The sequence below is a fragment of the Balaenoptera musculus genome, chromosome 4 (genome assembly GCF_009873245.2).
Source record: "Balaenoptera musculus isolate JJ_BM4_2016_0621 chromosome 4, mBalMus1.pri.v3, whole genome shotgun sequence".
NCBI classification, from domain to species: domain Eukaryota; kingdom Metazoa; phylum Chordata; class Mammalia; order Artiodactyla; family Balaenopteridae; genus Balaenoptera; species Balaenoptera musculus.
This window is the reverse complement of record NC_045788.1, coordinates 141,609,830-141,631,442: the sequence shown is the minus strand read 5'-3', so window position 1 is coordinate 141,631,442 and position 21,613 is coordinate 141,609,830. Positions and strand designations below refer to the sequence as shown.

General features: G+C 46.2%; 2 protein-coding genes across 3 annotated transcripts in view; one reads left to right on the top strand and one right to left on the bottom strand.

Annotated features, from left to right (window-relative positions):
* Positions 1 to 19,366, top strand: part of RSPH1 (radial spoke head component 1) — a 45,123-nt gene extending 25,757 nt beyond the window's left edge. The window contains exon 10 of the mRNA XM_036850690.1: positions 19,299 to 19,366. The gene's annotated coding sequence lies outside the window, so the exon portion shown is untranslated. The remainder of the gene's footprint in view (positions 1 to 19,298) is intronic.
* UBASH3A (ubiquitin associated and SH3 domain containing A) overlaps positions 18,738 to 21,613 on the bottom strand; it is a 40,284-nt gene continuing 37,408 nt past the window's right edge. Inside the window, exons 13-14 of one of the 2 annotated variants that reach the window (XM_036850687.1) lie at positions 21,071 to 21,180; positions 18,738 to 19,258 (exon numbers count right to left, since the gene is read on the bottom strand). In XM_036850687.1, the coding sequence (XP_036706582.1) occupies positions 19,121 to 19,258; positions 21,071 to 21,180 (248 nt within the window). In that variant the 3' untranslated portion in view covers positions 18,738 to 19,120. The remainder of the gene's footprint in view (positions 19,259 to 21,070; positions 21,181 to 21,613) is intronic. The other variant, XM_036850688.1, reaches the window with a different exon arrangement.

Here is a 21,613-nt window from a genome sequence, read left to right as displayed (position 1 = left end):
GTGGCCGTGTCAGCTGCAAACAGTAGACCCATTTCTACGGTTCTATTTCCCTGAGCCTTTGACCTCTGTCCCATACAGCAGGCCAGGAATTTCAAGCAGTTTCACCTCATTAATTCTAAACCATCGTTGTTCAGGCGTCCATGAGTCAACCTGGTAGATTATTAACCACCCTCTCAGGGCTTGAGCCAAATGTAAACCGCAGGTGAGAGCACCTATGTCAGAAATTTCAGCCGAATCTAGATTTTTTCCCATCCATTCGGTCTAGTAGTCCTGGAATCCCCTCCCACGTTGCCCCCAGGCTCTGCTGGTGGCACCGGGTGGACCTGTAATCCTCTCCCTGGGGGCGCCATCTCCTGGGGGGAGGAGTCTTCTGCCTCATTCCCTGGACTCTGCTGGTCTCAACTCTTTTCTGGGGCTGGGGCGGTGAGAGGTGGGTGGGCCCTAGGCAGAACGGGCATCAGATCACGAGGCCACTTCCTCGGGAGCAGGTGTTGAAAGACTTTTATAACAGAGGTTGGTTTCCTTGCAGGAGGCAGGGAGAGGAGTGGAGGAGAAAGGAAGGGAGGGGTAGAAGGGGGAGAAAGGAGAGGAGGGGAGAAGAAGGGGAGGGGACCCTCCTGTGGGGTCCACACAGGTCAGCCTAGGGACAGGGGGCAATCAAAGACACCCAGCTCGATCCCTGCGCACCCAGCCCTCAGCACAGAGCCTGGCACCATGTGGGCACGCAACAATGAGCCTTAAAAGACCACTTCCGGAAGGTGAGGTTTGGGCAAGTATTGCCAGTTTTAGGAGCCCCATCGCGCACGCACCGCACCACCCAGGCCCGGCCCCCAAAAGCTGCGCTGCGCATGCGCTCTTTGGGCTCCTTGCTGCTGCTTGAGCCACGCCCTGGACGGGCGTCTGTCCTGCTGTCTTCTTCTCCCGCCATCTGGAGGACGATAAGAAAATGACCATTAGTTGAAATGCTATCTATGCCTCTAGCTTCCCTAAATTCAGGGTCTGACTTTGCCGAGAGCTTAAAAAAAAAAAAAAAAAGGAATAAGTGGTTTGCTCAGGACCCCACCGAAGCAGCCCCACTTTCCATTGCGTCCCTGGGAGTCCCTTCCGGGAGCAGAAAGCTCTGCACCCCGCACGTCCACATGTGGGAAGTCCCCTAGGGGCCTGCCGCCAAGACCGTGACCACCTGGCGGAGCAGGCGACCTGCAGGCAGAGGTGTTCACCAAACACTGCTTGTGCAATTCCCATGTTGCCTCTGGGGAATTCTGTGGTTTATTTTCCCACAACTGAATTTCGGCAGCAAGAACTTACCGCTCAGAGGCCTTAGTGAGCTCCCGCGCAGAGCCCCAAAACAGTCAGGAGCCCCTGTAAAGGATGGGGTCCCAGGAGCTACTGTGGGGAGAGGGTCACTGCTATGCAGAGCCTCAGACTGCGAGGTGGTGTGTGGGTTTCTCAATTTCTGTGTAGTGAAGGACTTGCTATTTCTTCAACAAAATTGTAAGATGGAGAAGATACATACATATTTATACATACAGGAATGAATGCATAAAGTCATGGGATCATCTTCCTCTCCTATGGGTGTCCTGCCTTTGAGCAATCCTGAAAAGAACAGCTGATCATCACCAACTTCAAAGGGCCATCCTTCCTAATGGACTTGCAGTGCGATTCCTTTACAAAGCTCAGTTCCTTTACAGCAGTGGTTCTCAAACTTGAGCATGTCCTGGAGGATCACCTGGAGGGCCTGTGGAAACAGATTGCTGGGCTCCACCGTAGAGTTTCTGATCCAGTGAGTCTAGGGTGGGACCCCAGTGCGTGCATTTGTCATAAGTTCCCAGGGATTGCAGGTGCTGCTGGTGCAGGAACCGCACTTGGAGAATCGCTGGCTTGGAGCGCTTATACCACGGCTCCGAGTCACCGTGGTCAGGACCGAAGGTGGATGAGTCCCACGTGCCAGGATTCAGGCACTAGCTTCGCAGTCAGCTGGTTTCGTGATTGCTGCGTGTTATGTCATTTCTTCATTGTAGATCTCAGAGCGTTGCCTTGAGGATTGAATGAGATAATGTAGGTAATGTAGTTATGTACAGTGATGGACGGCGCTTACTGCTGCTGTGTGATTAAGTCCACTCAGATTCCTTTTTTACACCAGTGATTCAGAACACATCGGATGAATAAAATAGATTTATTTGAAAACAATATCTAGAATTTGGATTGTTAAGAGTATGTAAAACAGATTACACTAAATTACTGGATTGTATTGCCTTTTGCAAGTGCAATATAAATATATTTTTCATAAATCCCACAAAGTTATGAACTTTGACAAGTCACAGGATATGTTAAAGTCATAAACTGAATTATAACTGGGCTGTATTAGGTTTATCACCACAATAAAAACAACTCCTGAAATAAAATTATGAGCCGTTTTACTCCAGGGATTCTTTTATTCATTTTTTGTGTGACCACGATTTATGGAACAGGGTCTGGGTTCAAAACATTGCTCGGAGTAGGGCTTGGGCAGGAGTGGGGGCGGGTGGTGGATGCAGCACAGGGTGGGTAGCTCGTGTCCACCCCTACCACATGACAGCGATGTGTACACGTGTCAGAATAACCCTAAGGTGCAGAGTGAAGCAGGGTGTGTGCAAGTGGGGCTGGAGAGGAAGGGGTGGGTGGCGGCCGAGGGGCTGTTGAGGGGTGGGCTGAGGATGGAGTAACCCACCTGAAGCTCAGGTGATTACAACCTGGACTCCTGGTGCCACTCCAGAATCTGGTTCCTACATCGTGGGCACCTGGAGACAGTGTCGCTCCCAACTGCTGCCCAAATAGACACCTCAGAAAGAGAGAAAATCATTCGAATACTGTAATCACCCTAAAGACCCAAGGCACACTGCTCCATCAGGGAGCGCTAACCTCTCTGCACCTTCCCCAGAGGGCAGCTCGGAGCTGTGTGACAAGAGCTGCACCCAGCTTGGCCCAGGGTTAGCCCTTGGGGCTGTTACTACAAGTCCTTACCCTAACATGTATCCCAATTTCATTTTAAAAAATTAAAATATTTGATATCAGCTTCCTTGAGGTATATTTTATAGAAAATAAAATACACCCATTTTAAGTGAACAGTTCAATGAGCTTTGAGAAATGTACACAACCATGAGACCCCCACTGCAGTGAACATGCAGAATATTTCTGTTACCCCAAAAAGGTTTCACGACCATTAGCAGCCAGTTTCCCCCTCACCCGGAGCCCCACACAGACACTGTTCTGCTTTCTGTCACCGTAGATTAGATTTATGTTTTCTAAAGTTTTATATAAATGGAATCAGGAGGTATATACCGATTTGGCTTCTTTGGCTCAGCGTAATGTTTTCATTCACATCATTGTGCGTGTCAGTGGTTCTTTCCTTTCTGCTGCTGGGCCAGTAGTATTTCATTGTATGTAAAACTTTTACAACTTTTTGCTTCTCTGTTCACATGTTGATGAACATTTGGGCTGTTTCCAGTTTGGTGCAATTTTGAATAAAGTATGGATTGAAGTCTTCTCTTTTCCCATATGGATATTCAATTTTTTTCAGCACCATTTGTTGAAAAGACTATCTTTTCTCCAATGGATTGCCTGATACCTTTGTGAAAAATCAGTTTTCCAAATGTGTGTGTGGGTAATTTCTGGACTAGCTATTTTGTTCCATTATTCTGTTTATCTACTTGGGTGCCAACAAACTATCTCAATTACCACAGCTTTATAATACATCTTGAAATCAGGCAGCGTTAAGTCCCTCAACTTTGTTGTCCTCTTTCAAAGTTGTTTTGGATGTTCTAGGTCCTTCACATTTTCGTGAGTCTTAGGATCATCTTGTCAATTTCTGCACACACATACAAGAGCCCTGCTGGCAATTTGATTGGGATTGCTTTAAATCTACAGAACAAGTTGGGAAGAATTGACATTTTATCAATATTGAGTCTTACAGCCAATGAATATGGCATATTTATCCGTTTAGTTAGGTCTTCTAAAATTTCCCTGAGCACTGTTTTGCAGCTGCAGTATACAGACAGGTCTTGCATGTTTTTTGTCAGATTTGTCTTGTGAATGAATAATGTCGCCTGCCATACTAGTAAACAAAGGATGTTGTGGCCATCAGGCCGTCAGCCACTGCAGCCACCGGAGACTGTGCACCCTGAGGGGATTAGGGCGGAGAAAAGCAGGATACTGGCCCTAGATAGTTAAGGTGCGTATCAAAGGAATGATTTCCATGAGCCCCGACTCTTGCATCTTCTCATACATAGAAAAGTGCTAAATTCGATAACTTGAGACGTCTGGCTTTCTTTAATTAACAGTAATCTTTTGATGTTCTGACTACCTGGTTTTTGTTGCAAAAATTCCTATATACCCTTGATCCCCCCTGACCTCTTCAGAACAGTCCTTCAGAGCTATCTGAGACCCTGTCCCCTGGGCTTAAGTCCTCAGTAAGTCTGCTGAATAAAACATAACTCTCAACTTTGAGGTTGTGCATTTTTTTTTCAGTCAACAGTCTCTAATTATTCCATTTTTTCTTAATGCTAAGTGATATTATTTTAAATTTTAACTACTTATTATTCATTGCTAGTATATAGAAATATAACTGATTTTTGATTATTGATCTTATATTCTTCAACCTTGCTAAACTCACTTATTAATTCTAAGAGATTTTTTGGTGGATTCCATTGGATTTTCTACACAGATGATTACTTCATCTATGAATAGAGTAAATCTTACTACTTCCTTTCTAATCTGAATGCCTTTTACTATTATTTTTCTTGCCATATTGAACTGGCTAGAATCTCCTGTCCCATGTTGCATATTGTTCCTGATCTTATGGGAAGAGCATTTAGTATTTCATCATCAAGTATTGTGACAGCTCTAGGGTTTTTTGTAGATGTCCTTTATCAAGTTGATAAATTCCCTTCTCAGTTTGCTCAGAGCTCTTGGCATATAAGGATGTTGGATTTTTGTTGAAAATTTGTTTCCTTCTCTATTGAGATGATCATACAGTTTTTCTTTTTAAGTTGTTCACATGGTGAGTTATAGATTTTTATTTTTGAATATTTGCAGTTTCTGGGATAAACCTCACTTGGTCAGGATATATCACCTTTTTATATATTGTTATATTTGATTTGCTAAAATTTTGTTAATACGTTTTGCAACTATGTTTATGAGGGATATTTATTTGTAGTTTTCTGTTTTTGAAATGTCTTTCTCTAGTTTTGTTGTCAGGGTAATGTGGCCTCATGGAATATGTTGGTAAGCATTCCCTTCTCTTCAATTTTCTGGAAGGGTTTGTTTAGAATTGGTATTATTTCTTCCTTCATTGTTTGGTAGAATTCACCAGTGAAGTCTTCTGGACCTGTACTTTTCTTTGTGGAAAAGTTTTTAACTACAAATTCAATTTTGTTATTAGATATAAGACTGTTCAGATTATTTTTTCTTGATTGAGCTTTGATAGTTTGCGTCTTTAAGAAATTTTCTATTTAAGTTTTTGAAATTGTTGGCACAAAATTGTTCATAATGTTGTCTTTTAATATCTGCCAACTCAGTAGTGATGTCACCTCTCCTGATACTGGTAATTTGTCTTTTCTTGCTCTTTTTTCCCCTCTGGTTAGTCTGTTGGAGGCTTATACATTTTCTTGAATGTGTTCAAAGAGCCAGCTTTTGGTTTCATTGATTCTATTAGTTTTTCTGTTTTCTATTTCATTGATAAATCCTTGGATCTTTATCATTTCCTTTCTTTTGCTTATGTTGGGTTTAATTTGCTCTTATATTTCTAGTTTTTAGGGTGGAAGCTAAGCTCATAGCTTTTAGACTTTACTTCTCTTCTAATAATGGCATTTAATGTGCTATAAATTTCTTTCCAAATTGTGCCTTAATGGCATCTAATAAGTTCTGATACTTTGTATTCTCATTTTAACTCAGTTCAAAACTTTCCAATTACCCTTTTGATTCATCTTTAATCCATGCAGTATTTAGAGATGTGTTATTTAGTTTCCAAATATTCTAGATATTTTACTGTTATCAATTTCCATTTAATTCCTTTTTGGTAAGAAAACATACATTTAATGACTTGAGTACTTTTAAATTTACCAGGACTTGTTTTTTAGCCTAGAGTATGGTCTATCTTAGTAAATGGCCCATGCACACTTGAAAAAAATATGAACTCTGCTGTTGCTTGGTGGAGTGTTCTATAAATATTGATTAGGCCAAGTTGGTTGATAGTGTTGTCAAACTTCTATGTACTTACTTATTTTCTGTCTACTAGTTTTTATCAATTATTGTGAGAGAGATTGAAATCCATGACTAGAATTGTGGATTTTTCCACAGTTGCAGTTCTATCAGTTTTTGTTTCATGTTTTTGAAACTCTGTTATTTGGAGCACAAATGTTTGGGGTTGCTATATTCTTTGGATGAATTGACTCATTAATTATTATGATGAAATAACTTCTTTATCTCTGGCAATAATCTTTGCTCTGAAATGTTTAACATCAACATAGCCATTCCAGCTTTATTCTGAATAGAGTTAGCAGGGTATATCTTTCTCCATTCTTTTACTTCTAATAATTTTAAAAAATAGGCAAAAGAGGGTTCAAGTAGGTAGCATACAGTTAGGTCTTGATTATTTATCTTATCTGTTGATCTATGCTGTTTAATAGGTATGTTTAGACTATTGATATTTAATGGTATCATCGATATGACTAGGTTTAAATACCAACTGTTATTTTATTACCCTCTCCCTCCTTTTTGTCTTCTTTTAGATTGTTTTTATGGTTCCCTTTATCTCTGTTCTTGGATTATTAGATATAAATCTTTGTCTTATTTTTTTAGTAATTGTTTTAGGGTCTATAGTACACATATTTAGTTCTTCACACTCTGCTTTCAAGTGATAGTATACCAGTTCTTGTGTAGTATAAGAACCCTATTTCTATTTCTCTGTTCCCAGGCTATTGTTGTCTTATGTTTTAATTTACAGATATTACAAAACCCATCCTACATTGTTATTATTTTTGTTTATATATCCCATGGTCTCTTAAAAATAACAATAAGAATAAATATTATATACTTATCCATGCAGTTAACATTGTAGATGCTCTTTATTCCTTTGTGTACATTCGGATTTCCATCTGTCATCATTTTCCTTCTGATGAAGAATTTTCTTAATATTTCTTGTAATGTGAGTTTGCTGGTGATAAATTTCTTTAGCCTTTTATATTTGAAAAAGTTTCTGTTTCACTTTTATTTTTGATGCACATTTTCCCTGGGTACAGAACGTTATGTTGGCAGTTTTTTCCTTCAGTACTTAAAGATGTTTCTCCACATTACTTGTATTGTTTCTGACAAAAAGTCTGCTGCAATTCTTAAATTTGTGTCTCTGTATGTTCTGTATATTTTTACTCTCTCTGCTTTTAAGATTTCTCCTAATTCCTGGTTTTGAACAATCTGATTATATTTTTTTCTCATGTAATTTTCATTCTATTTCTTGTGCTTGGAGTTTGTTGAGATTCTTGGCTGGGGGTTTGTAGTTTTCATCAGATTTTAAAACGTTTTGGCTATTGCTTTTCAAAAATATTTTTTCTTCCCCCGTCCGTTTCAGGGACTCCAGTTCTTCATGTACTAGCCTGCTCAATATTTTCCTACAGGTCACTGATGTTTTGTTTATTTCATTGTCAGTCATTTTTCTCTCTGTTTCAATTTGGTTAGTTTTTATTGTTACGTGCTCATATTCACCAATCTTTTCTTCTGCAGTTCTATCCAGTGTGTTTTTAAGTCTCAGTCATTATAGTTTTCATCTCAAGGAATTTGATTTAAGTAAGTGCTCTGCTGAATAATTGAAGTTTACCATCCACATGTCCCTGGAGCTCTCTCTGTGCCACTCTCTTGTCTGGTACTGGTGAATCCCTGCTGCCTTGTCTCTACAAACTCTCACCCCTCCTCATCTACTCAGGCAGCCTAATGGGCTTACCTAGGTTCTCCCTCTCTGTACTCTGACCTGGAAACCCTCTCTTCAGGCAGTAAGGTGGACAATTGTTGCACTGCCCGTTGTCCAACATCTGAAAAAAACCTGTTTCATATATTTTTGATGAGCTTTCTAATTGTTCATGGTGAGAAGGCAAGTGCCATAGCAATTACTTCCAGGACCCAATTTCACTTTTGATACCGGATCTAAATGTTTCTAAACCTGTACCCATCTCTTCTCACCTGGGCTCCATCACTTACAAGGTATTTGACTTGAGAAGCCACACCTTTTCGCTAATACTGAGATAGTATTACTCACTCCTCTTATAAAGTGTTAAAAGCATAAACTGAAAGAATAGAAAATGATTCAAGAAAATAAAAAGCATTCTGTAGAAGCTACTGTTATTTGGCATCTGGCTCTCTTCGGGAGCCATTTTTTGAATTGCTTTTCTCTTCTAAATTGCTCTAACTTTCTGATTACAACAAATTACTACTTTACCTTTTTGTATATAATTCTTTTAAATCCAAGTGCATAGAAAAATTGATTTAAATCAATTTTCTCAAGTTCTAGGTCCTGCTTCCCTCTCCGTTCACAATGCCCCATGTAAATATCCCTTAAACACTCCACATCTATGCTCACAGGGCCAGAGTGGAGGAGGGAATCTTGAAAAAACCTGAATGGTTTTTTTGGTAATCAAAGCTACAATATAAAAAATAACAGAGCTTCCAACACAAATTGAGATCACTGTGTTCTAGGCATTAAGCTAAATATTTTATGTAAAGAACATTGGTTAGCTTCACCTCACAATAATCCTATGAAGGAGGTACTAACATATGTCCATTTTTTAGGTGAGAAAATACAAGTTTAGAGTATTAAATGACTCCAGGTCACAAAGTAGGTGAGTGTCGAGTCTGGGATTAACTCAGAGTTTTCTGACTTGAAACGTGTGCTCTTTTTAGCTCCTCTGCACCACAGCGACCTAATGACCAGATTGGGCCACTTCACATGCTCTGACGTCACCCACACCAGTCACGGCTGCAAACAGTCCACAGAGGTTCCCCAGATCCAGTGTCCTGCTCCATGCTCTATACAAGCCAGATGGAACGGGAAAATCAAGAAGCATAGACATGGCAAGATGAGTTATGTCCTCCCCAGATGAGGTCCTGGCCGGGCCGTGGCTCTGCTTCCCTCCCTTGTCCCCTGGGCCTGCTGGCAGGGTGGCTGGTGGCCTGGATTGTTGCGGGGCAAGAGCCCAGGGTAAGCGCTCCAGCCCCGGAGCAGGCCTGGCCCGGCTCATCCACCCCCCCAGCCCACAGATTCCAGTGTGTCCTTCTTCCTGAGCCTCTACAGGTGACTGTCAGGTGTTAAAACCAAGCCCCCACCCCCTGCACTGCTCCTGAAAGATGAGTCCATCCACCCAGCAGGGCCCAGGACCAGGCTGGGTTTACATCCTGAGTCGAGAGCCAGTCTGCTGTGAACAAGGACTGCCTGGTCCATTTTTCTTTCTTTATAACCCCTGGGGGGGGACAGCTGTACTCAGTTCATCGGGGATCAATTTGGGGCCCGACTCTCTTTTTGAGCTTCATTTCATCTCTAGCTCATATGAAGTGACCAGTGTTTCCTCTCAGCCTTGTGGTTGGCCATCTTCCCGCTGCTTCTCAGACCTCCTCGGTGGGGCTGGGCTGCAGAGCCAGAGGACACGACCGGGATGACGTTTATGTGACAGTGAATGGGCACTGGAGATGAAGGCAGACTTGATCAGGTGAGGCAGTCTCCTTGGGGCTCCCCAGACCCCCGCACGCCCTGACTATGTCCCATCGCTCGCTCATCCACACATGTCCTGTGCACGGCAGGAGCTTCTACGGGGCGGGGACTGAGTCTAAGTTTCTGTCTCCAGGGCCTCCAGCTGCCCATGTAGATGATGCCCATGTTCATCTCACATAAACTCTGAGGCTTCCGAGGAGGTCTTAAGGGCGGAAGAAAGCTTTCCCTCTAGTGGTAAAATATGGGTTCACTTATCTTTTTTTTTTTATTGAAGTATAGTTGATTTACAATGTTGTGTTAGTTTCAGGTGTACAGCAAAGTGATTCATTTATACATATATTCTTTTCAGATTCTTTTCCATTATGGGTTATTACAAGATATTGAATATAGTTCCCCGTGCTACACAGTGGGTCCTTGTTGTTTATCTATTTTATATATAGTAGTGTGTATCTGCTAATCCTAAACTCCTAATTTATCCCTCCACCCCTTTCCCCTTTGGTAACCATACGCTTGTTTTCTATGTCTGTGAGTCTCTTTCTGTTCTGTAAATAAGTTCATTTGTATCGTTTTTTTAGATTCCACATATAAGTGATACCACATGATATTTGTCTTTCTCTGTCTGACTTACTTCACTTAGTATGATCATCTCCAGGTCCATCCATGTTGCTGCAAATGGCATTATTTCATTCTTTTTTGTGGCTGAGTAGTATTCCATTGTGTACATGCACCACATCTTCTTTGGGTTCACTTATCTTAAGGAATAAACAAAGGAAGAGAACTAGTTAGGAAGATGTTAGAGTAGTCAACTGGGACCTCAGAGGGTCAGGACGTGGGGATGGTGGCACATTTCTATCACAAATGCTGTGTCACCATCTCTGCTGTGTCCCTCTTCATCTTCTCATGGCACGTGACATAATATATTTTCTTCAAGGCAGACAGCACCTCTTCACGTTCACTTCATGCAGACCCGCTGGGGACTGAGTCAAAATGCAGCTTCTGAGCCAGCAGGTGAGCAAGGGGCCTGAGACTCTGCATTTCTAACACGCTCCCAGGTGATGCCCATCCCACTGCATGTTTGAGAAGCAAGCTGATAGATGGCTTATTCAGGGTTCCTTGCTTTTCCTCAAAGGCTGGTTGTGTTTTCCCAGATAATAAGCTCTGGGACCCCCATTTTTAATATGTCAACGTGAGCCAGGGTACAGGGTCCACCCTTCCGTCAGCACCCCGAGCAAGGAGAGCAAAATGGTCCAAGAATCACTGAAGGCAGTAAAACGTGTACTTTCCAGAATCAACCACTAAAATCAGATGGGCTGCCTTTCTGGGAAGGGTTTTGGGGGAGAGCCTACCTGCAGCTCACTCAGAGCATTTCTCCTTTGGGACTTATGTGCTGTAGCTTCTTTGGAAAACAGTTTGGCTTATTGCACTAGCAGATTCTCATCTTATTGTGAGTGGAACAGAATGAAACGTAATGAGGTACTAGTTGAAAGAAACACTTTTGGAGGGAGAAGGAGAAATCTGACATTTCCAGATCATTCATTTTTGGAATGATTTCTTCAAGAACGTCTTTGCTTCACTGAGAAGATCATGTGTATGTGTGTGTGTGTCTAATTCTTAGCTTTTTTGGGGGCTTCAGCTTTAGAAGCAAATGGTATTCAACAGCTGGAAGTGGCATTTACTTGGAACCAAACAGGGATGAGAAGCTAAGGATTCTGGAAATTTTCTGCGGGAACTTGCAAAGACCTTTCGACACAGCTGAGTTCTTACTACCCTTTGTGATGGAGCATCCTGTAAAATCTGTGAAGTCTGTAAAAGTCAAGTTCAGCTTGGTAGTTTGCCACCTCCACCCCCAAGACTTTACTCAGTGCGTGGAGTGTGCAGGCTTTGTCTTGCCTTGGAGGAAGTGTGTGGTTTTCTCGTGTGTGTGTGTGGGGGAGCAGCAGGTCAGGAGGGGGTGGAAGCAGGTGGTGCCCAGTTGAACAGGGAGACTGGGTACAGGCAAGCGGTGGGGCTCCCTCCAGGCAGGGTCCAGGTGCCAGAGTCGCTGGTTGGACCCGGAACCCGGAAGAGACACAACCTTGGAGGGATCCTAGGAGCCAAACGTCTGTCCAGAGCCCAGCACACAGCATCTCACTTGATACCCCCTGGACCGGCTCTTCTGCCAAGTCTTTCCTCCCAGCCCAGGGCCATGGTCTCCTCACTCTCCTGATCTGGCCCCCTCCTCCTGCCCTTCCCCCTCTTTATGAAAGAGGCTTGTTTTCTTTAGCAGGAAGTGGGCACCAGCCCGAAGCACATGGCTGCGATGGTGCCCGCAGGCCAGTCGAAGCCCCTCTCACTAAACCTGACCTCTCCCCACAGAGCAGTGGTGGGCTGGAGCCGGCTCACACCAGCTCAGGAGAGCGGCGTTTGAAATGCTCAGGCATTTTGTGAATCAACTGTTAAAACGCTGATGGCTCAGAATCAGCCACGGTGGGAGGAGCATTTGCATCATGGAAATTGGCAAATGCCGCAGACACCCCAGCTCAGCCCCCCAGTGCTCACTGCTAAGAGGGTGACATTTCCTCCAGAATAGAGGGTAGGATGCTGTTACCCAACGCCAGGTCACAGTGGCGCACCCAAAACACACAGAAATGGTACCCGAGGTCACATGAGTAAAGGACAGAATTGGAGCACAAACCCAGGTCTCCCAAACCCAATTTAATTCCTTTGGACAATGCTGGTGGTGACGTTGAATAATTAATGTCTCCTTCATTATTGGAAACTATTTCTTGCAATTCTATTTACTTTTTGTGTATCCATTGTCTGCTGGCCCTTGGGGTCTGGGGGAGGGAGGAAGTACGGGATAGGGATTGAGGAGATTACTCTGATTTGGGACCATGCACTGTGTCCAAAGACTCTACAGCCATTGGGTGTTCATGGCAGACTTTCATATAGTATCACTTGTACGTGGAATCTAAAAAAATGATACAAAGGAGCTTATTTACAAAACAAACAGACTTAGGAAACAAACTGATGGTTACCAAAGGGGAAAGGTGGGGGGTGGAATAAATTAGGAGGTTGGGATTAACATACACAACTACTATATATAAAATAAATAAATCAATGAGGATCTACTGTATAGCACAGGGGACTCAATACTCTGTAACAACCTATATGGGAGAAGAATCTGAAAAAGAATAGATATATGTATATGTATAACTGAATCACTTTGCTGTACACCTGAAACTAACACAACATTGTAAATCAACTATACTCCAATATAAAGTAAAAATTAAAAAAAACAAAAACAAAAACAGACTTTCAAGTTCTAGAATTTGGTTGGGGGACTCGGTCAAATGGACTAAAAGACTAGAAACAAGGCTGGGTTGCCACCAGGTCTCGGCCACCAGGACAGAAAGACCCATTTGACAGAGCTCTCCCCTGTTGGTCTTGGCCACCCCTCAGTGCAGCTCCCCAGGCTCACACAGCTGTTCACAGGTACCCCCGGGCTTCCTCTGTCCTGTAATGCACAAAGTCCTGCCCTTCAGAGCAACACAGGCTGCTCAGCTCAAGATAGGGACCTATTGGTTAAGGTATTTGTCTCCATAATAGCACGTGTACCCAGCAGGGGTTCCACCGGCACACCTGTGCGGGTCCTGGGGAGCCCGAGTGACTTCACGTGTCATCACCTGGGGACAGGGCTCTCAGCATCTCTGGGAAGGGATACATCAGTGGTTCTCAACTGGGGTGATTTTGCTCCCCCAGACACATTTGGCGATGTCCAGAGACGTTTCTGGTTATCATAATGGGGAGGAGGGGTGCTTCTGGCATCTTACTGGGTCCAGACCAAGGATGCTGCTGGATGCCCACAATGCACAGGACAGTCCCCACAAGAAACAATTATCCCTCCCCAGTGTCAACAGTGCCGAGGTTGGGAAACCCTGGACCATGTAAATGGAGCAGGTTTGCAGGTGAATCACGGTCACAGAGGTGACCGGGTGCCACTCCCTGCCCAGGTCCTGGGCTTGTGGTGAACTTGGCATGTGGTCGCCGTTGCACCCTTTGAAATAAGCAATGTCTACACAAACAAGTGACAGTAAACAGCAGAGCGAGGCAGAGCATGGCTAAGGGCATCAGGGTCCCTGGGGTGCAGAGGGAAGAGGCTGGGTGGGCTGGGGGTCGGGTTACGCTTGTAGTACTTTTAAATTTTGTACTTTCCCAGCTTGTACTTTTAAACTTTGTTGAAGGTGCTTTTTAAAGCAGATTTGAAAAATATTTTAGTTGAATTTATCTATTTTTCCATTTATAGTTCCAGATTTCTGTGTCATGGTTACAAAGGCCTTCCCCCCCACCCCCCACCCTGAGATACTTTTAAAAAGTTCTCACATGGTGTCTTCTAGTACTTCTACAATTTCACTTTTTACATTTAAACCTTTGATTTTTTCTTTTCTTTTCTTTTTTTTTTTGCAATGAGTGAGGAACGACTCCAACCTTCTCTTCCCTGGATGGCGACCCTACTGTCCCAACATCACTGACTTAATCATCTGCCCCCCACCCCCACCCCGGTCATTCCATTACCCAGTTTAACATACCTAAACGCCTATGTTTCAGGGCTGATTCCTGTCTTTCTATTTATACCTCTGATCGCTCTGCCTAAAATCCAGCGCTTCTGCCACACTGTTTTAACTACAGTAGCTTTATAATGGGTTTAATATCTGTTGGGGTTACTTCCACTCTTATCCCAACACTCCCTTTTGGATTTTGTTAGTTATTCCTCCTGGAAGTTTGTTTTTCCTCATGAACTTCAGAATCCACTCATTTCTCCCTCAAAAGTCATTTTCATGATTTGAATTTGATTGTGGTCACCCTGTGGCTGAATTTAGGAGACGGCATCCTTGTGATGTTGAGTCTTGCTTTCTATGGGGGAACATGGCGTGCCTTTCCAACCATTCCAGCCTTCTTCTGTGCCCCTCAGTGGTATGTTAAGTTCTCATGAATCCTGTAAGTGCATTCCTAGACGTTTCATGTTGTGCTGTCATGGTCATGCAAACGGGACATTCTCTGTGCCGTATCTCCTAAGGATGTGGCCCTAAACAAAAGCTATTGATGCTTGAACTTACCCATGAGCTCAGCCATGCTGCTGAATTCTCTTCCTGGGGTATGAGGATTTCAGTCCATTTCTTGGGGTTCCAGGCTTATGGTCCCAGCATCTGCAAGTACTGACAACTGGCTTTCGATGCATGGCCAGAGGGTGCAGGGTCTCTGCACGTGGGTGGGAGGGACACCTCTGTTCCCCACTTCCTCTGCCACAGCTCCTTGGACCGATCTGGGGGTCTGATGGAGTGGGAGGGGCAGTTAGGGCTGTTTGTAGGCCTTTGTGAGCCCCGGAGCCCAGGTGACAAAGGGACTTGGAGAGGATGAGACCCCCAGCCTGGCTCTGTGTAGGAGGTTCTGGGAGCGTGGGCCGTGACCCTAGGTGGGTGCCTTCCTCCAGACGGTAGGATGGCAAAGCCACTAGGGGCTCTTGAACTTGGGGGCTGAGAAAGGCAGTGTCCCACAGATCACTTCCCGAGCACCCATGCTCCCCAGAGGGCCCCCAGAAATAACTGGGGTGGGAAGAGGGGGTCAGCACAAATGTCCCCGGACCTCATTCTTCCCCAAGGCCAGGGAGGGAGGACCTTTAGGTGACCCAGGTTCCGGCCTTTACTCCTCACAAGACCTGCCCACAGGGAGTTAGATTTTTATGTTAACTGTTTGAAAATAAGTACAGAAAAAGTCGGGAGGGGTCGTGTGTGGATCTGGACGCTTTAAACAGGCTCAGTTGATGGTAACATTTATTTTTATTTTATTTTATTTTTTAAAATTCCTGTGTTAGCAGTGGTCTTTTTTTTTTTTTTTTAATTTATTTAGTTATTTTATTTTTGGCTGTTTTGGGTCTTCGTTTCTGTGCGAGGGCTTTCTCTAGTTGCGGCAAGCGGGGGCCACTCTTCATCGCGGTGCGCGGGCCTCTCACTATCGTGGCCTCTCTTGTTGCAGAGCACAGGCTCCAGACGCGCAGGCTCAGTAATTGTGGCTCACGGGCCCGGTTGCTCTGTAGCATGTGGGATCTTCCCAGACCAGGGCTCGAACCCGTATCCCTTGCATTGGCAGGCAGATTCTCAACCACTGCACCACCAGGGAAGCCCCAATGGTAACATTTATTATGGGCCCTGTGCTGAGCTGCATGCCCTGGCCCGTAACCAGCCCTTCGGAAGTATCCATTTTTGGTGTTTGTATCAATGTTTTTTATGCTCTGTAGTAGTGTCTTGGGGCTGCCTTGACAAAGTGCCACAGGCTGGGTGGCTCAAAAAATAGTTGTTTATTTTAGTCTTATACTCTGGAGGTTCGAAGTCCAAGACTGAGGTGTGGGCAGGGCTGGTCCCTCTGAGGCCTCTCTCCTGGGCATGTAGATGGCCTTCTTCTCCCTGTGTCCTCACATGATTGTCCCTCTGTATGTCTGTGTTCTAATCTCCTCTTCTTATAAGGACTCCAGTCATCTTGGATTAGGGCCTACCCCAATGACCTCATTTTAGTTTTATCACCTCTTTAAAGACCCATCTCCAATAGAAGTCACATTCTGAAGTGCTGTGGGTTAGGACTTCAACTTATAAAATTTGGGGGGACATGATTCAACCCATAAAATTCAGCAACATGACTCATACCTAAAGCATCTCAAATTTGGTGCTAAAATAAGACTTGCTTCAGTGGAAAATCATGATGGCTCTTTCTTCTCAGAGAAACTTAGCAGTGTTTGCAGGGATGGGTGGCCCCAGACCTGTGGCTGAGGGCTTCTCCGTCACAGGCATGAGCTCAGGCTCCTCAATTCCTTCGCAGCCCAAGGCCAGCTCCTCCTCCCCCTTTCAGCCTCCTCTCATCTTCCGAAAGAGCCAAGTACTGGCCAGGAGCAACCCCAGTCATTGTGCCACAAAGATCTTAAACAACGTTAACCTCCACCGTGTGGGGGGCAGCAGGCAAAACACGGTGGAGGGCTCCTTTCCAGGTTTGTTTTTTCAAGCTCACAGGTGAGGAAATCAAAGAGATAATGTGGGCGGGGTCGGAGGTGGGCGCCGGTGGGCACAGGACATCTATTTCCAGATGAGGTCAGCAGGGCTCAGACTAGGCTTGTAAACACCCGAGGACCAGCAGGGCCAAAGGAAAGAGGAAAGAGAGGAGTGCTCAGAAACCTTTCTTTCCTTCTTTTTTGGTTCCTTATTAGTTCATAGAGTTGAAAACTTACACCAAATAATGAAAAGCTTCCAAAGGCACCTCCATCCTTGCCCCTCCGCAGGACAGCTCTGTGCCCAAGGAAGCCCCGCACAGTGAGGGTCATTCTGGAAGCCGAGAATGACAGAAGTGGGCTTTTCTATCTTTGCAGCAGAAGTGGGGGGCTAGTCAGAAGAATTAGAGAATATAAAGAAAACAGTGTTTCTTGCACACTTGACTTCGAGCTCCGAGATTCAAACCCATCTTGTCATCCCGTGTAAACCCCCATCAGCAGCCCAGTGAAGAGGAGGTGGTTGTCTGCCCCCTTCATCACCCAGGGGCGTGAGACCCAGAAGCCTCCCCCCCGAGAGGGTGAACCCGGATATCTTGTGGACCACCCCAAAGCAGTGACCACTATGTAAACCCCATTTGCTTGATTGGTGAAGTTTTTATCATCATCGTGATTAAGAAGATCCGTGTGGCACTGGGATATCCAGGAGCGAACCCAGAGGGATTGCGAGGTGGTGGTGTAGCACATCCAACCACGACTGTCCCCTCCCTCTGAGCACTTGGAGGACTTTTTCTTTTTCTTCAGCAAGGATGGGGTGAGAGGACACCGCTGGGGGCCCCCCATCGACTGCCTGGACCAGCTTCTTCAAAGTCAGAGCACCGTTGGATACACCATCTCTGGATACTTCATTGTGCCTGGTGGGCTTGGGGGTTCTCTGGTTTTTCCTTCCTGATAGTCAGGGCAGGACCCACTGCCTCCATTTGCAAAGCTCTCCTCCCCCCTCCACTTGATCAAAGGGAGAAAAAGAGAAGCTGAATAAGACCTGCACCAAGGGGGGATGTCACAAATCCTTACACACTGGCCTCTGTATAAGCAGCTGGAAGTGCTTAGAAGGATTGGGGGTGGGGTGGGCTGAAGACTGAGCGGCCCCAGAGATGTGCATATCGTAATCCCTGGACCTGTGACTACGTTACATCACATGGCAAAGGGGACTTTGCAGGTGAGATTAAGTTATGGGTCTTGAGATGGGGAGATATTCCCAGATTATTGGGATTATTGGGTGGGTTCAATGTAATCCCAGGGGAATTTACAAAAGGGAGACAGGAAGGTCAGAAGCAGAAGGCAATGTGACTGTAAGTAGAGGAACAGGGAGATCTGAAGAGGCACCACTGCTGCCTTTGAAGACAGAGGAAGGTGCCGTGAGCCAAGGAATGCAGGCGCCTCTAAAGCCTGGAGAAGCAGGGAAGCAGATTCTCCCCAGGGCCGCGGAAGGAAAGGAACCCGCTGGCCTATTTCAGAACTGCTGACCTGCAGGACTGTAACAGAGTAAACACGTGTGTGTTTAAAAAAGTTGTGTCTCTAATCAGCGCTGTGCAGTTACTTGTTACAGCAGCAACAGGAAACTAATACCTGGTCTGTGGTCACCAAGCCTGTTTCCCGGTTTTGATCTGGTAGGTGGTTTTCCTGCACCATTTTTTTAAAATTTATTTATTTATTTATTTATTTTTGGCTGTGTTGGGTCTTTGTTTCTGTGCGAGAGCTTTCTCTAGTTGTGGCAAGTGGGGGCCACTCCATCATGGTGCGCGGGCCTCTCACTATCGCGGCCTCTCTTGCTGTGGAGCACAGGCTCCAGACGCGCAGGTTCAGTAGTTGTGGCTCACGGGCTTAGTTGCTCCATGGCATGTGGGATCCTCCCAGACCAGGGCTCGAACCCGTGTCCCCTGCATTGGCAGGCAGATTCTCAACCACTGCGCCACCAGGGAAGCCCTCTTGCACCATTTTATTCAATATTCCACCTCTTTTGGCCTATGTGGACATAGCCAAAGAGTGATTGAAACAGAAAAAGAAAAAAACAATTGGGGACTTGATGAATAAAGACATATAAAGTAAAGTAGAATTTTCTGTGGGGTCAGTGTAATGGTTCCTCATTCCCCTCCAAGCCACACGGCCATTGCACATGGTACAAGGTGGCATCCCCACAGCTAAGCTCACAGGATGACGGTCCGCAGAGGGCAAACACTCTGGTATCTAAAAGTGCCTTTTGTGCTTTTACAAGTCATATTAGGGGAGACTATGATCTTTTCAAATAACAGTATCTTACAGCCACTGCGAAGCGTTTCCCCTCTTCATCATTGTGAATTATGCAAACATAGAGGTGGCTCTTAGTTGCCTGGGATCCAGTTACTCCAGTTAAACGCTGAGTTTGAGCCATGAGTCAGCGTCTTCACGGGAGGGTTCACCAACTCCCACTTTCCTTCCTCTTTGTTTTCTTCGCAGAAGCACATACCCAGAGAAGGGATCTGGAACAGAGTTAAATCACTTATTATTATTTTATACCAGGTCCATGGATTTCAGACTTGTTCCAAAGCCAACAGCCTTGGAGGCTGGCGTGACGTACCCACGATGCCTTGAACGCAGCACCAGCATCCAACACAGCAGCCCTCAGTGGAGGCTCCCCACCCCTCCCACGGGCAGTGGGAAATGTCTGCAGACCTCACTCTTTGTCACAGCTGGGGGTGCTACGGCATCTCAGGAGTAGAGGCCAGAGATGCTGCTAAACATCCCACAATGCACAGGACAGTCCCCACAGCACAGCGCCGTCCTGCCCAAACGTCAACAATGTTGAGGCTGAGAACCCCTTCTGTCTACCCTACTGCTTCAAGAGGGGCTTCCATCCTCGAATTCAGCAGCACAAAAAGATACAGGTATTGTGTTTTTAAACCCAAGATTAAAGGACAAAGCGAAACTTTAGACCTCAATTCCCTGTAAAATAAATGGTTTGGAGCAGATCTTTGTTTTTAAGGCTTTGTTTGTTTACGTGTTCTGCTTTCCTTTTTTTCCCCTCTCTTTTCAATGTCCGGAAATTGCTTGGTTAGAAGAAACGTGCAAAAATTCCAACCTGGGGGGCAGGATCCAATTGGGGGCTGGCGTTGACTCAGGGATACTCTCGCCTTCTGTTTGTAGAGACTGGGGGCAGGGTTCGGGGATGAGTGTGATGGGGGTGGGCTCCTGAATGTCCGTTTTCAGCTGCCCCTGACTTTAAGGCCCATCCTTGGTTGGTAAAGCCCTTGATGAATTTCTGATATTAACTGGCAAGTCTAGCTAACTTGGGGATGGGGTGGGGGGTGGACACCAAATCCTCAGTGTAAGAAAGTGGCGGGAGTTTGGAAGTTCAAGGCTGGCATCTCGAGAGGGGAGGCCAAGGGTCAGGGGAGTGGGTGGGGATTTGGCCACAAAGACTAGTGGGATTTTGGAACCGTGTCAACATGCAATTGACATGCAATCTCAGTCAGCGTCTGGCGTGTGCAGCGCTGCTGTCTGCCTGGATGACGAGGACCCCCAGGGGGCCCCGGGGTGGGAAGGGATGCAAGAATAGGAGCGGCCACGTAGGAGTACGCGGGGATGGGAGACATGGCGATGTCAGCAGGAGCAAGGCCCTGCGTAGATTTAGGGGGCAGGGATGGGGGGGCGGGGTCTGAGCCCCGAGTTTCCCGCCTCCATTCACCTTGCCATCTGGATAAAAGCCACCTCTGCTTTGCCAGGTGGTGCTCCACAGGTTGGTCCAAAGTACCCGTTATCCTTCTCTACACATCCGTCACCTGCTTGCTTTTTCAGTATGTGTTTATACGGCCCCGGCCCGGCACCAGGCACCCCAGCAGCTTTGACCAGCTCGTGCGTTCCGAGGCTGGATGACTCCAAAGGCAAGAGGGAGGGGCTCCCTTCTGTCCGTCAGCCCCCCAGTCCCCAGAGCGAGTCAGCCCAGCAACCGCCCTTTCTCTTCTTATCCAAATGTCTCACCCCCCACTGGACCAAGTGCTCAACTACGGAGTGACAAGGGATTATCATGTGACCTGATAATAAAAGTTCTCTGTCTTGTTTTTTATATTATGTTGGTAGCAAACGGCCACAGTTGCCATCATGAGAAAGATGACAAACCTCCCCCGTCAGCTCCCTGCCCAAGGCTGCCCTTTGCGTCAGAGCAGGCGGGCACGTTCTCAGGTGACAGGTGGGTCCCTGCTGCCCTTGTCTTCGTTCTGAGAGGGGCGTGTGGTGACGCCGCATTGTCGGGCTGCCTGTTTCTGCGGCAGAAAGAGAAACGGGGGGGCACGTACCTTCCTCACTAGCTGGGTGAAGTCTGTGCAGTCCCGGGGCGGCAGCCCAAGGAGTGGGCGGGTGCAGGAGTCCAGCGCCGAGCCATGGCCCACGACCAGGATGACGCCCACTGTGGGAGGAAGGACACCCCGAGGTCAGAGCAGGCACAGAGAACGCCTCTTATTAGACGGGGAGGGGGGCCGAAAGTTGTCGGGTGGAACAAGCTCGTGGTGCCCCGAGGCCTCGAGGGACCCCGGGTAGGAGGGAGGCGTGGTTGGTAAGAGCTGAACAACACTGGCAGGCGGCCTCTGGTTTGTGTGGAAGTTCTGAGCCCGTCGCATCCTGTGCGGGGCTCAGGTGGCTGCGCCGGCCCGCAAGCTCCAGGGATGCGAGGGCGCCGTGCGCTGAGCAGCCTCGTCCAGGCCTCGCCTGTGAGCCTGAGAAAGATCAGCTGCTCAATCCCAAAGGGGCCGCGGGTGACTCTCGCTTTACAGAAAGACCCCCAGAGTCCAGCGCCGAGTGAGTCTCCTGAAGGTGACAGGCGCGGGCAAGGCTGGGAGTCA